The following is a 14,259-nucleotide window of genomic DNA, read 5'->3' as shown; positions in this document are numbered from 1 at the left end:
CAGCACGCGGCCCTACCAAGTACGTAAAGGAAAATGATCTTATAATACAACTTTCTTTATCTAAAATTTTAACTTTTATATAAAATGACAAAAATATTTTTCTTTTATATCATTAATTAATGAAGAGTTGTATAATGAAACAATTTGTCCATATATTTTTCATTGATCGTACATAAATTTGTTTAGGACTTAGTAAAAGAATGACGTGGCAGTGTCCCAGTGCGCGCCACACCACAACATCTTACATCCTCAGGTGCTGCACGGTGGGTTCCACCTCCAACTTTTGCCCCCAAAATTTTTCATTACCCAAACACATAACTCACTCTGTTCCAGTGCAGCCAACAACATCAGTTACTCTTAGAATATCCCTTAGAGTACTGTCATAATCAAGACAAATTTCTTCTTTTTTAAGGTTTCATGAATTCAACGTTGTCATACCAAAACACAACAAAAGCTTGATTTGTTTGTACTTTGCAACTTCCTCCGTAAAAAATCTAGCGGAAGAAAGATACAGAGAAATATAAGTAGTGATGTAGCTAAATGGTGATGAACCAAGAAGCTAGCTTGATCAAAATATATGAATACAAGGGCTTATAGAAAGAAAAATTAATATAAATTTTCTTAATTGTTGTACAAATTTGTAAACAGAGACTACCAAAACTAGTAAATTTGCTTGATGAACTGAACTATAGTCAGGAACTAAGAGTGTTCCCGGTGGCAGAGTCGGAAGAATCTGCGGCGAAATCCATCATCATCATCAGCTGATGAAAATCAGCTTCGCCAATTCTGTCCCAGAATTCGGTGTTGCTGTTCCCGAATTCCACTGCGTTCACTTCCATGCTCTGGTTGGGATTCTCGTTCTTCAGTTGCTCTGCCGCTGCAACGGTCTCTGTTTCTCTCTGCTGCATGCTTAGGGACTCGTCCACCACAGGAAAATTGAGCTTGGCCCGTGGGCCGCGGAACTCGATGGCGGCATTATCGTAGGCCCGGGCCGCTTCCTCGGCCGTGTTGAAAGTTCCGAGCCAGACTCGGGCCGCGCGGCGTGGGTCGCGAATCTCCGCGGCCCACTTACCCCACGGTCTTTGTCTGACTCCTCTGTATTTCTTCTTGGCCCTCTTCTGTTTCTTCTTCTCTTCGGGGAAGAAGTTGCAGCCCAGGCAGCCGGCGATTTTGCACTCGCGACACGTGTCCATGGAGGGCGGCGGGACCATCCGGTCGAAGGCGGTTGCGGCGGGAGGCTGGGAGGCGCTGGGGAGGCGGAAGTCGGGGATGGAGGAGGTGGAGCCGGCGACGACGTTGGTGAGGGCGGCGACGATGACGGAGAGTTCTTGCTCGGTGGTGAGAGTGGCGGCGGAGAAGGAGGCGGAGGAAGACATTGGAGTTGAAAGAGAGTCAAAATGTTTGGCGCGTGGAATGTTTTCTGAAACTGAATGAAGTGAGAGGATGGGTTTGCTTATATACGGTTTGGGGTGACGTGGCAGGTAAGGTCCAGCTGTTCACACCGTTTTTACACGGATAATGATTTTGATTTTGATTTAGATTTTGAGCACGTGCTGAATTGGACACACGTGACACGATGTAACAGAAAATATCTGTAACGAAAGTTAACGGAGACTTCACTTCACTCACTGCTTTAAATTCGTTTGACCTTTTCTTTTCTAAATAACATCATTTATTACTAACTGTCAACGCAACCATTTTTTTCATTACTCCTTTTAACACCTTTATTACTTAATCAAATAATTAATACACTAAAATATCAAATTAAATATATATAATTATCAATTGGGTGTTGATATTTAAAAACATACATTTCATACTTTAATGAATTAATTTTATTTTTTTTAAATTTAAAAATATTATTATATTATTATAGACCGTATTAAATGTATGTTATTTATTGTAGTGTCAAGAAAACTTTTCTTCGCGTTAATTTCGTAAAATGTATTCTACATATTTTCTTTAAAAAAAATAATTAATAAATAGTTGAAAAAACAATTATTATTTGTGTATGGAATTTTAATCACGTTTATGCTTCTTGTATCTGAGTTATTTCACCTCTTTGCAACAACAAATAATCAGTGGTAGAGGATTGGATTTTGTGGCCCCCAGATTTTTTAGAATTTCTTATTTATAATGATAAAATTTAAATAAATGATAATTTTCAATTTATTTTTTTATAATGCATGTTATTTAAATTTTAATATATATTAACACGTTAAATTAAACGTAATATTTTTTTAAATTTTTTTTTCTTTCATAAAAGTTTGAATAGTTATATTTTATTTTCTTCTGTAAGTTCTGACAAGTTCAATTCATTTAAGTGTTTTTATTGTTTTAAAATACTTTTTGTATGGAATTTTTTTTAGGAATATAAAATGAAATCGTATGTTATATGTTTTTTATAATCAACTTTTAATTATGATTTATTTATCCAAAAAAAAATCTTTAGTTAATTACATCTTAAAATTTAAGTTCTGATTCAATTATTGATTAATTGAAGAATTTAAAAAAACGAATGGCCATCCTTTAAATATAAGTGATTTTTTACTTGTATTTATATTAAAGTATGTACTATTTTGTATTAGTGGCAATAATTATATATTTATTATTTTTTATTGAGTAAATTATTTTTATTTCCTCCAAAATTATTGGCCAAGATCCCTTAAAAGTAATGAAAATAATTACAGGGTGTGATTATCTTAATTAAGTCTCACATGGTAAGGAAAATTGTGATCATTATTGGTAGAAGTCTATGCTAAAAGAAAAATAGTAATGATTTTTCAGTATAAAATGTGACGAATGTTAAAAGTGTAAATGTTAATTTGTAGTGTGAATCCACTTTGATAAATATTGTAACTATAAGCTTAACTCATCTAACTCATGATAAATATTGTAACTATAAGTCTACACAAATCTAAACATTATTTATTATTACAAGTCAATAACTATTTATGAAATTTAGGCTGATGCAAATTATACGAATATAAATATAATTTACATTAAACACTGATAAAATATAATTTTTGTTTTGTGAAGTTTAGTGTCAGTCTAGAAGACCCTTATGTGGTATTTTTTTGTTTTAGTATAAGTTTAGCGGAGGGAACAAAAAAATATAATAACTACGAAATGAAATTCAATGTATCAATTACCTACAATTCCATTCAACAACATATATAAAATTCATTCATTAATAGGATATATAATGACATGTGAATAAAATGCAAAATACATTAGAGTTGAATTGTGTATTTAATACTTTTTTTTAGGATTTTGACACTATTTTTCTTACTAGTCTCATTAGGGTTTTGACTTACCTAATAGAGAGAGTTGCGCGTTGACTCTCAAATTAGGGTCTTGACTTCCCAAGTCAAACCCTAATTAGGCCAAATTAAGTTCACTTGTACACTTATTTTTTTACACAACAAAAATCTTAATTCCTATACATTTGTTTACTCTATTTTATTTACTTTTATACATTTTTACAAGGTTAAGAAGATGGAAAAGAAAGTTCAATGTATCAGTGTCCATAAAAAGGAAAGTCTTATGAGGCCTTCTCCCTCTTTTAGTCTTCTAGCCATAGTCCTAGTTAAGGGTCCAATATGATCACTCCTAGATGGTCCTCCATCATTTCATATGTTTAATGTTTGACGAAGACAATCAGACACAATTTTGAGACACAGTGTCAAAATATCTTTGTAACTCTTGTTTTAGAACTCATTCTTTTCAAGGTGAACAGTATCGTTTACAAGACTTTGTAGGTTAGGATAATAACACTTAAAATAAATTGTTCAATCTTCATTATGTACCTTTATGTAATGTGATTGAGAGGAAATTTGATATTGCTAAGTAACAATCACAATTTTCAATTCAACATTTTTAAGATAAGAGTAAAGATTTGTGTCAGCAACACTTGGTAAAGAATATTTCTCTATTGAATTTTGTATTGAATTAGTAGACAAATCTTTATGTTCAAAATTATTAGAATACCATAAGTCTGAACCTATTGTTTAATTCCAAGAGTAAATTAGTTATTATAATCTATATTGGTTTTACATTTTTTTTATCCAAACCTTGTCATTTATTTGTTATTTTTCTTACTCTCAAGTTCAATTAACTTTTGTGGAAAATAAAGAATTATTGAGCATGTACTCGTCTTTCAAAATGACCTAGTAGCATAGTATCAAATGTTGTTTGTATCTTGAATGGTTTACTATAATATCAACATTAGTTGCCACTAAAATGCACTTTGATTTGCGTAATTTTGAAGAGTCGAAAAATAGATAAAAAATAATTTAAAGATACAAATATAAAGATACAAAGTACTCATAATTTTTTTTTCTTAAAATGCATGAAATTCTTTAAAATTTTGTAAACTCATAAGATCCTTTCAAATATCATGATTTAAAATTCAAATTACAAAATCTTAATTATCTTTTAAAAAAATCTTTTGACAAACATGCAAAATCTTTTAAAATATATAGGGAAATTTTATAAATAAAAAAGTGCTATAAAATCTAATTGAATACACACCTTGACATAACATTTTTATATTTGATATCCAAACAAGTACTTTAATCAAAATCTTTTTAAATCCTCTTGTCAAATGGATTAGCCCTTTAAATTCTTGCCACAGTTAGGGAGTTGGCACAAAGGCCCAGATTGAATCTATAGATGAACACAGGAAATGAACTTGAGACGGAGGAAGGAGTTGAATCTGTGTATACAAGTTCATACATTTCAAATTGAGTGATTTTTAAAACTAAAACATATATTTAGTCTTGTTTAAGGTTATCAAAACATTAAATTTTGAATCCAAATTTACAACAAACAAGAAAGCTGGAAAAAGAGAGGAATATGCAATAAGTGATTGCAAAATCTGGCATCTTCAGGAGATTATTCTCATGCACTACTATTAACACAGTGGCGCAGTTTAATATAATTGAATAATAAATGAAGCACCCGCTATCTATAAATCAGAACGAAAAATATCGTAAAACAAATTCACCATATTAAACTCTTGCTTTTAGAATAGCTTGTTTAATTCAACTCTGATGCTTCAGTTTTTTTTATAAAGAAACAACTAGCCGTATTAAAAATTATAAATATAATTGATATTCACCAACACATTCCACTAAACATTTAATAGCATAACACTTTTGTGTTTGGAAGGGGTGGGGGTCTGTTATTTAGTACAAAAAAAATGATTTCAAGAAAAAAATCTGAACATTTGCAATCAATGAAATTTCCAATAAAACCACATCAAGACAACAGGAAGGTTCATAATTATAGCATATTTGGTTAAGCTTAAAAGGAAAAAATAATTATTTTTCAAAAAACGCTTATTAAAGACTAGAAAACTAAAAATAGACATGCACAGTGAATTGACAGTACAGAGCACCACTCTTTCTTTCTCCTTCATATTCTTTATAAGTTAGTTTTCATTGAACTCCTAGTTTACCTAAACGGGTTGGTTTAGAAAAACAATTATACAGGAATGCCTATCATTTATACAGCAAAAATATAAGAATCAAAATATGCTTTGACGGTTTCCTACTCCCTTTCTTCTAGGTAATCGATGAAAATTTTGAAACTAACGAAACTTCAGATCCTCTCCATTGGTTGTATTAACCAACTGAACTCCTAAAAATCTATAGACAAGTCAAAAGCAGTATATCATCAGATCTACCACCAATCAGCGGGAACAAAGAAACTCAACAAAACCCTTCGTCTATTCAAACTCAATCATCGTCTGAATCTGCAAAAAAATGAAAAAAGAAACTCCTTCAGTTAAAACAAAGTTACGTATTTACCCATGACAATGAATGACCAAAGTAAATTGATCGCCAGAATCAGATACAGTATTAATCGTAGCTATTAACATATCGTGATTTAACTAAATCAAATACGTGACTCAGTAGAATGATAATCACAGCTGGGTGGGAGGGGTATAACATAGGAATGTTCAGAAATTAGCACTTTAACTCTACCCCTATCATTGAGATGACACATAATATCCAAAACAAGTCGATAATATCTCTAGGTTATACTTTCTTCTGAAATCCGAACCAATAAATTCTGGGTTTGAGGCCATTGGCATCCCTGAAGATACAGGAATTGCAAAACATTCTACTCAAAAGTAACATTTTAAATTGTGCTCCAGGAAAAAGAATACTAAAATACGATTCAGTGCAAGATAATATGAAAAAATTCAATGGCACATAACCTAACATAGGACAGGTTCCTGGACAAAAGAATAATAGAATACTAATAATACTCTCAATCTGTATTGATGAAACCTGCTTACCAGATCTTATATCCTCGCCAACTTTTCCCCTATTTTTCAGCTGTCTATAGATCATTGCACATATGAGCTTCCACCAGTATATATGGAAGATGAGTAGCATTATGAGCATTGTATTAAAAATGTAGTAGAGAAACATGTCAAAACCTTCTGACAGGTTTAGGCACTGTTGAAGATCAATGCTGGAATGTGGAAACAGAAATAAGATTAATAAATAGGCGTCTTGGAAAACAAAGTCAAATTAATATCATAAAAATAAAAAAGACAAACCTTGTCGCTTTAATAACCCAAAAGGGAAAGAAAATTAGCCGCAATATGAGCCATGAAACTGCAAAGAATCCAAAACACACACTTGCAGCAAACTCCCTTCCAGAATACTTGAAAACCTTTGCAGCTTCCATGAACACATCACTTGCATCATGAAGGGCGAGGATTATGGAGCCAATCCTAAAAAAACTGTAAATGCAGCACGTGTAAGTTATCTCTCAATTTCTATCTAAGATTTTAGTGTCAGTTCTGCAATTTCGAATATCTAAATTACTCAATCTGATATAACAACCTAAAAAAAGTTTGAAGTCACAAGATGAAAGCAGACATGACATGAAAGAACATTATAATCTCTTATCATAGAAAACGGAGATGTGTCCAGCATTTCTCAGTTCAATTAGAGTTTCCAAGCATTTACAGAGACTCAAATCTAAGAGATACATCTATTTAAGTACTGACATCAGATGGTTTTATTGCATATTACATATGTAATTACATGCCACAGACCAAAAAGTTGCAAAAAATATTATCAACTTGTATTAATGCTCTAAAAGGTACATGGGACTAGAAGTTTCAAGCTATGTATGCATTGATGGAAAGGTGCTGAACGCAGCCCAATGGAACCCCATTCCACCCAATATCCCTCTTTTCTGCCCTTTCAACTTGGGATGGATTATGGGATAAAATCCATTATTTCATCCATCCACTTGTTCCACCCTATTCCATCCCAATCAACAGTGGATATCCAAACATAGTCTCGAGAACTAATACAGGCTCTTAAATATTATTTATAATAATGGAAAATTTTAACATATGCAATAAATTTAAGAAGGCCTTGTGAGATAATTACCTAATTCTTTTATACAGGAAAAGGCAAGCATGATTAAAATGGTCATCCATCTCCATCCAGTAAATTAAAAAAAAAAATTGGAATTTCAAGAAACTACACTGGTTAAAGATAGAAAGTGAAAACATATGATAAATCCCAAAACATATTTCCAAACAGAGAATTAAAATTTATTGGTTTTAAAAACACCACCTACGGTTATGAATATTATTTGGGCAACAAAAATAATTGATGTCTAAAACTCTTAACAGATATAAAACGTTAAAAACAATCTTGAAATGAGACACCAAGTGAGAAGTTTCATGCTTATGTCAAAAATAAGAAATAATAAATAAATTCCAAATTTAAGGTTTATGTTATGTACAACAGGTATAGTATATTCTGCAGATAAAATTAAGGCTTGTTGGAAACCATCAGATTTACCTTGTTAAATACGAGCACCCAATTAGTAAAACAGTAATTACATGGTGGGTAAACATCACCGAAAAATCCTTCCTTCTAGTCTCCCATGTCAAAATAGCAACAATACTATATATGTAGAACCCACACTGGCACATGTAGTACAACACCATAGAACTCCTGAGATAAGACATAAAACAGGGTGCAATATAAATTTTAATATGCCAAGTTCTATTTACCACAAAACTCATACAAGTACAACAATCTTATAAACAACTTCCTTAAAATTACAATTTCCCCCCATTTGATTTATGTCTACAGAACCAGATAGCAAGTTACATTGTACCAAAAAATGGCAAGTTACAACCAATGACATCAAGTTAGAAGAAGCAAGGAGCAAATTAATCATAGCCTATATAAAGTATAAACCATATAATATAGATATGTGCATTTTCTTTTAACAAAGTGAGGAAAATATATGTATATTGCTTTGAAACTTTTAAATTTGCTGCCATGCACCTAGTTGTCGTCCATCAAAACTAAAATAAAAATACTAGATTTAGGTCTCTAGTAGTTGCCAAAACAAAAATGCCCAAGGTCCAATTGTTGGTTTCTGAAAACTTATTACTCAGTTTTAATGTGAACCTAGATTACTAAGTTAAGAATTGGGTTCTGATCTTAACCATGTGAGTAAATTTAAGATGTAAAGCAAATAAAATTGAAGATGAGTATAAGGTTCAATGAGGAGGTTTTTCTGATAAACACAAATAAACAGGTCAACAAGATAAATGCAGGCCACTCAATGTGGGAAAAACATTTGTTACTGACTAGACTGATTTTGTTCATCATGCTACATAAAATACTTACTTCAACTCATGATTTGGCCAGTCATTGAAGTATAATTTCGTATTACTGAACCAGGGTTCCTGGTAGGAAATTTTAAGAATGAATGCTTCAACAGCAGCATAATATGTTAACTTCCACATTGACTCTGAGCATTTTCCAATCTTTACTTCCATTTCCTTAGTAATACGTGATGGAGCTCTACCCTTTGTCAACATCCTAATAGACAACCTCTGTAGACAACAACAATATAAAGAATATGAAGGAAAAGGTAAATGACTTTAATATCTTGAAAACACAAAAGATACTAAATACGTTTTTTCATTTAGTAAGTAGGAGAATTTGTAAGGATATCATACAAGAAGATTTAAAATTATTCTAAACTGCAACAAGATTGGTCATAGTTGCTTCGAAAAAATACTCTTTTTCCACAGGTCACTAAACAGATCGACACAGACTTCCTGGAACAACTAAGAATTTATAAAAATATCAAGCTTAGGCATTAAAAGTCTTTGATCATCCTTAGTGGTGTGCTTTGCTAGAAAAAATTTAACCTATCATCCCATATAGCCAGACTGAGATTGCACCACACTAACGTACTTTCTTCTCAATACAACAGGTGAAAGAAACCAAAGCGATATTTGACAAAGAGATCTCTTCCAGACACAGTTAAATTTCATTATTTAAGGAATTGGGATTCTAGAACAACAACAATTAGCAAGTCATTTCCTACATGTTTTGAGAACATGATATTCTTCTATAACCCTTTACAAACAACAGTGTTTTTTTTTCCTTTTTGGCATCCTGATTACACCAGTAAGATTAGAAAGTAATGCCCACCAACCGTAATGCATGGTGGTGGTTACTGTATGGAATAGAAGGTAACACAAAATCAACTGTGTTATAATCATTCATGAGCAGCATGAAAAAAAAAGATAATGCACACACGACACACTCCATTCATCAATTGGAAATATAGAAAACCTCCCATGACAATCCGTGTCCCAACACAATAGGAAATATATATAAATATATTTATGCCATATATGAGCTAAGAATAACACTTAAATGTCAAAGAGGGCCAATAACATAATTAAGAAGGATAAAAGAATACCAATAAACAGATTTAACCCAACACAAATGAGCAGCATTGCATTAGAACATTTTCCATAAGAGGGACACTGATGCCTTAACTTTCAATTGCGCAATTAACACCAATTGAAGGTCAAGTGAAAGATCCTTCACCAATTTGAACAAATTTCAGGAAACAAATACCTACCGATAAAATGCAACCAAAAACAGAAAAAAGAAAAAAAAATCCACCAACTCAAACAAAATTTATCCTGAATTACTAACAAAACCAATAGCTTCTGCAGTTTCTTTCAACGAACCCTAAAAAGGAGAATCAATAAAAACAGGCACAAGCCATAACTCAGCCGTTTCTTCTATTTCATTCAATTAAATCTCTAACAAACAGAAACAAGCCATCTACACGAATCCAATTCGGCAGGTAAGGAGAAATTCGCTACGCAAACAGAGGATCTTACGCGAAAAACGAATCTGTCAAGGAAGAACCTGGCCGCGAAACTGGCGAAGGCGAAGTAGATCGCGGCGGAGAATTGCGAGGCGTGCGGCGTCGCATTCTCGGTCCAGAGGAAATCCATGGCGGATTGCAATAGCTGCAGTTCAAGAACAAAACGTAGAGAGAATGAGTAACGAGAACAGCACAGACAAAGATCATTCACAGCATCAAAGGAACCGCAGAAGTTTTCATGTATCGAAGCGATAGCCACAGCGAGATCGGATTCTTACCTGATTTCAAGGATGGCTTCGCTGGCGGCTTCGTGAGTCGTGAAAGCGGAAATGCGCGCAGAGGAAGAAGCCAACGAAACGACGGAGGGAAAGTGCGTGCGAAAGAGGGAGGGAGAGAGAGCTGAAACGGAAAAATGCAAAACGAAATGAAAAATGAAATGCTTAGAGGTTTTGATTTTTCTTATTTTGTTTTATTCGTTTAATCTTCTTCTCCCACTTTCTTTTTTCATTCGTTACTATTTATTATTTATATAACATTTTATTTATTTATTTATTATAACTTCTGTTCCTCGTGAAACCTTCTCGTTGAATTAATTAATTAATTAATTTAATATAATTTCATTTTTTGGGCGGGCCCACCTTTGGACCTGTAATACGTCCACGTGGCGATGAGTTGTTCGTCCTGCGATTTTTCTTTCTACCAACTTTTTTTCCCCCTCGTGAATTGAATCTGACTTTTCTTTCCATTTTCAACGTTCTGCTCTTTGATTTCTCTAACCAGTTTCTTCCCCTTTATTTTACTTTAGATTTAAAAATCTTGTGTTATTATGAACCAAAACTAGATTTAGTTGTAGGCGTGGTAATAAAACCAGATAAGGATAAATCCTTATTTTACAACTTTTTTAATTTACTATTTTAATTATTTATTTTATTATAATATAAATATTTTATGTGATATACTAGTCTAATTCAGGAGTTAAAGCAAATGAAATTTTATATACTCACTCTCTCATGTTTTTTAGGAAAAAATCGTGACGGAGCACCGATTTCTAAAACGGACAATACCTGTGATTGACCTAACAATACTATCTATGTACCATAGACACGGAAACCACATGGACACAGATATACGTATCATATCTAAAATGTAGGACACGAATCTATATATTATATAATTATGAATTATATAAATTGACAATAAAGATTTATGTGCACAAGTATGTTTCAAATTTTGTTTAGAGTAGAAAGATGTTTTTCATGACTGATTCAAAATTATTTTTTCTTTATTTTTATAATCATAATAAAAATTTATACAATAAATTTGAGTTTTAGAAAATTAATACATTTATCCTTTTTAAAATTGTGTTAAAACTGTGTTAAAATTGTCAAAAATCTAACAAATATTTTTTTGAATTAGACATTTTACCGATATGTGTCCTACGAGTGTCGGTGTTCGATATGTGTGTCTAACATTTAAGAGGAGTGTTCGAGTCTCAGGATGCTATCTCTCCGATTTGAGGTCGAAATATTGGCGTCGTCCTCAACTAGCGGAAATTCACTCCTCTTATCACATTTATTATCTAAATATTAAAATTATAAATACTAACTAATTTTAAATAAATTATATAGTTAATAATTTAATTAAAAATATTTTATCACCTATTAGTTGTATAAGTTATTAGTATTTGTTTAAAGGGGTGGAGGAGTATTTGTAGCAAATAATTTAAGGTGGATTTTTATTCAACTTTATTAACTCATAACACTTCCTATTGTTTTGAACTCACTTAATTAACACTTTAACACTTCCATGATTTCTAATCCTTGATTACAGTATAACATTAATTACTTGCAGTTTTTTTTTCGTCTAATTAATGCCAAAATCAATTCCCATCATTCATTTCCACTATCCTTTTACACTACTTTGAAAACCCTATGAAAAGGACCTAAAATTTATATAATCTATGTAATTCATTTACTATCTTTTAATGAACTATAGGAAAATATTTATAACAATCAAAACTTGGTATATAGTGTTTACATGTAAAATGAGAAAAATTACATCAAAGTTTCAAATGCATGATTATCAAAAATTATTTTATGAAAATGATATCAGCTTTCGGATTATGTAATCCAGAATATAACCAGATTACATAATCCATAGGCTTATCTTAAATCCAAAAAAGACTTCTAAATTTTATAAATCTAAAGAACACTTACCGATTCAAAAACAACATCTTGTAAAAAACACTTACCGATTCAAAAACATCTTCCAAATTATGTATGGAGTGACACAAAAAAGAATAAAAATATATTTTCATATTTAATATGAGGTGACACAAAAGGATATGGAGGTGCAGGAAGAAGCAGTCACAACGCCATAGAGAAATCTAATGGGCTTGACCCAACTGAAAAATGGTAGTTTCTTCCTGCACCCCCACAAGGTTGCGTAAAGACAAAATTGTCCCTCTATAAACTATACATTTATTTATTTTCGTATTCCGGATTCTGAAATCCGGTAAATTTTCGGATTGGCGCTTCCAGTAAATTTTTGGATTGGCGCATCCGGTAATCTCCCGGATTGATGTTTCTGGTAATACATGAGTAATAGTGTTAATCCAAAATAAAAAAATACAAAACATCCATAATTGAAAAAACCATTCTGGATCCACCAATTCATAATTCAAAATATGCATTCTGGATTCAGAAATCCATAATTGGAAAAATCATTCCAGATCCACCAATCCGTAATAGAAATTAGGCTTCCGGATTCAGTAATTCAGAAATCAATAATTTATGTAAACTTTGCTTCCGGAACACCCCTCATCCGGAATGCAACATGATTCACTTCCAGATTGATGAATCCGTAGCACACTCCCAGATCCCGAAATTGTGGGGGTCAGTTTCGGAATTTACAAAAGTGTGGGGGTACAGGAAGAAAAATGTAGGGGTGCATGAAGAAACTGCCTGAAAAATTGGACATCAACCCAAATAAAAAGCTCTGAAAAATAGAAGACAAAACAGCATAACTTACTAAGGAAAAAGTACAGTGAAATAAGAAAAAGTCTCTGAAATCAAATTTGTGTCTCAGAGTTAGTTATGAGTAAAGGGAAGATATTAGCATCTTAAAAAGTCTGTCCTAAACTATTATTTTTTCATTAAATATTAATATGATCATAAACTTTGTTGATGAAGTCTAAGTTGTGATCCAAGGGAGAGGATTCTTCAACGTTTAAAAATAAATGTGATTTTTTAAAATATTTATTTTCTCTAAAATTATCAAAAATATACAAAAACAAAGGAAATATTTTTAAATTTAGATCCGGATTGACGTTTACTTTTTTTTAACCATTGGAAATAGAAATTCCAGATTTACATAATTCTTTTCGTAAACAGATTTTTGATAGCATTTATAAGTAGTTTAAAGCTTGAATTGTTTTATAAAATATTTTTACATTAAATTTTTTAATTATTAAGTAAATTTGAAATTTAAAATGATAATTAATTATTCAAAATTATTATCAAAATTTTAATTATTAAATAAGTTTAAAAGTAGCTTTTAAAAGAAATAAGTTTAAAAGTAGCTTTTAAAAGAAATAAGTTTAAAATTTAACATGATAATCAATCATTTTTAAAAATAAAAAGGAAAATATTTTTTTAATTAGTCCTAAAATAACATGATAATCAATCATTTTTAAAATTATTATTAAGTGAATAAAAAATATTACATGATGATAAATTATTTTTAGAAATAACTATAAAATATACTAATTTTTTATTATTTATCATAATATTAAATTTGAATTCATAATATATGTTTTTGTTATATAAGTCAAAGAAATTATAATATTTTTTTCTGTTTAGTTAAACTAAATTTGAAAAGTAAGAACATAACCAAAATAAACGCTTATCTCATGAGAAATTAAACTAAAAGCAAAGACACATAAAAGTGTTTGAAAATGGAAGAAAAGAAGATTGAGGGTGATGATAAAGCTTTGACGTGGAGACATATGTGCATAACACTATCACTCACACTTAACACATCATCACCAGTCCATACGAATTTAAC

General features: G+C 31.4%; 2 protein-coding genes across 2 annotated transcripts; both read right to left on the bottom strand.

The window, feature by feature from the left end:
• Positions 1-429: 429 nt before the first annotated feature.
• LOC137808748 (ethylene-responsive transcription factor ERF109-like) lies at positions 430-1,422 on the bottom strand. The gene has a single exon (XM_068610015.1). It carries the CDS (start codon positions 1,374-1,376, stop codon positions 693-695), a length of 684 nt encoding a protein of 227 aa, XP_068466116.1. The 5' UTR covers positions 1,377-1,422; the 3' UTR covers positions 430-692.
• Positions 1,423-5,384: 3,962 nt separating this feature from the next.
• Positions 5,385-10,693, bottom strand: LOC137808742 (ceramide synthase LOH2). Its single transcript, XM_068610009.1, has 7 exons — positions 10,473-10,693; positions 10,208-10,339; positions 8,685-8,893; positions 7,842-7,997; positions 6,575-6,760; positions 6,308-6,486; positions 5,385-5,758 (listed from the first exon to the last, which is right to left on the bottom strand). Exons 2-7 carry the CDS (start codon positions 10,322-10,324, stop codon positions 5,742-5,744), a joined length of 864 nt encoding a protein of 287 aa, XP_068466110.1. The 5' UTR covers positions 10,325-10,339; positions 10,473-10,693; the 3' UTR covers positions 5,385-5,741.
• Between the last annotated feature and the right edge of the window lie 3,566 nt (positions 10,694-14,259).

This window comes from Phaseolus vulgaris, chromosome 3, assembly GCF_000499845.2.
Source record: "Phaseolus vulgaris cultivar G19833 chromosome 3, P. vulgaris v2.0, whole genome shotgun sequence".
Lineage (NCBI taxonomy): Eukaryota > Viridiplantae > Streptophyta > Magnoliopsida > Fabales > Fabaceae > Phaseolus > Phaseolus vulgaris.
Note: the sequence above shows the minus strand (reverse complement) of the source record. Positions and strands in the feature narration are given on the sequence as shown.

Coding starts and splice junctions, on each gene's coding strand:
- LOC137808748 (XM_068610015.1), bottom strand. CDS start 1,376: ATGTCTTCCTCCGCCTCCTTCTCCGCCGCCACTCTCACCACCGAGCAA.
- LOC137808742 (XM_068610009.1), bottom strand. CDS start 10,324: ATGGATTTCCTCTGGACCGAGAATGCGACGCCGCACGCCTCGCAATTC. Junction 6,761..7,841: donor GGGTGCTCGTATTTAACAAG/GTAAATCTGATG, acceptor CTGCATTTACAG/TTTTTTTAGGATTGGCTCCA. Junction 6,487..6,574: donor TGGGTTATTAAAGCGACAAG/GTTTGTCTTTTT, acceptor TCCACATTCCAG/CATTGATCTTCAACAGTGCC.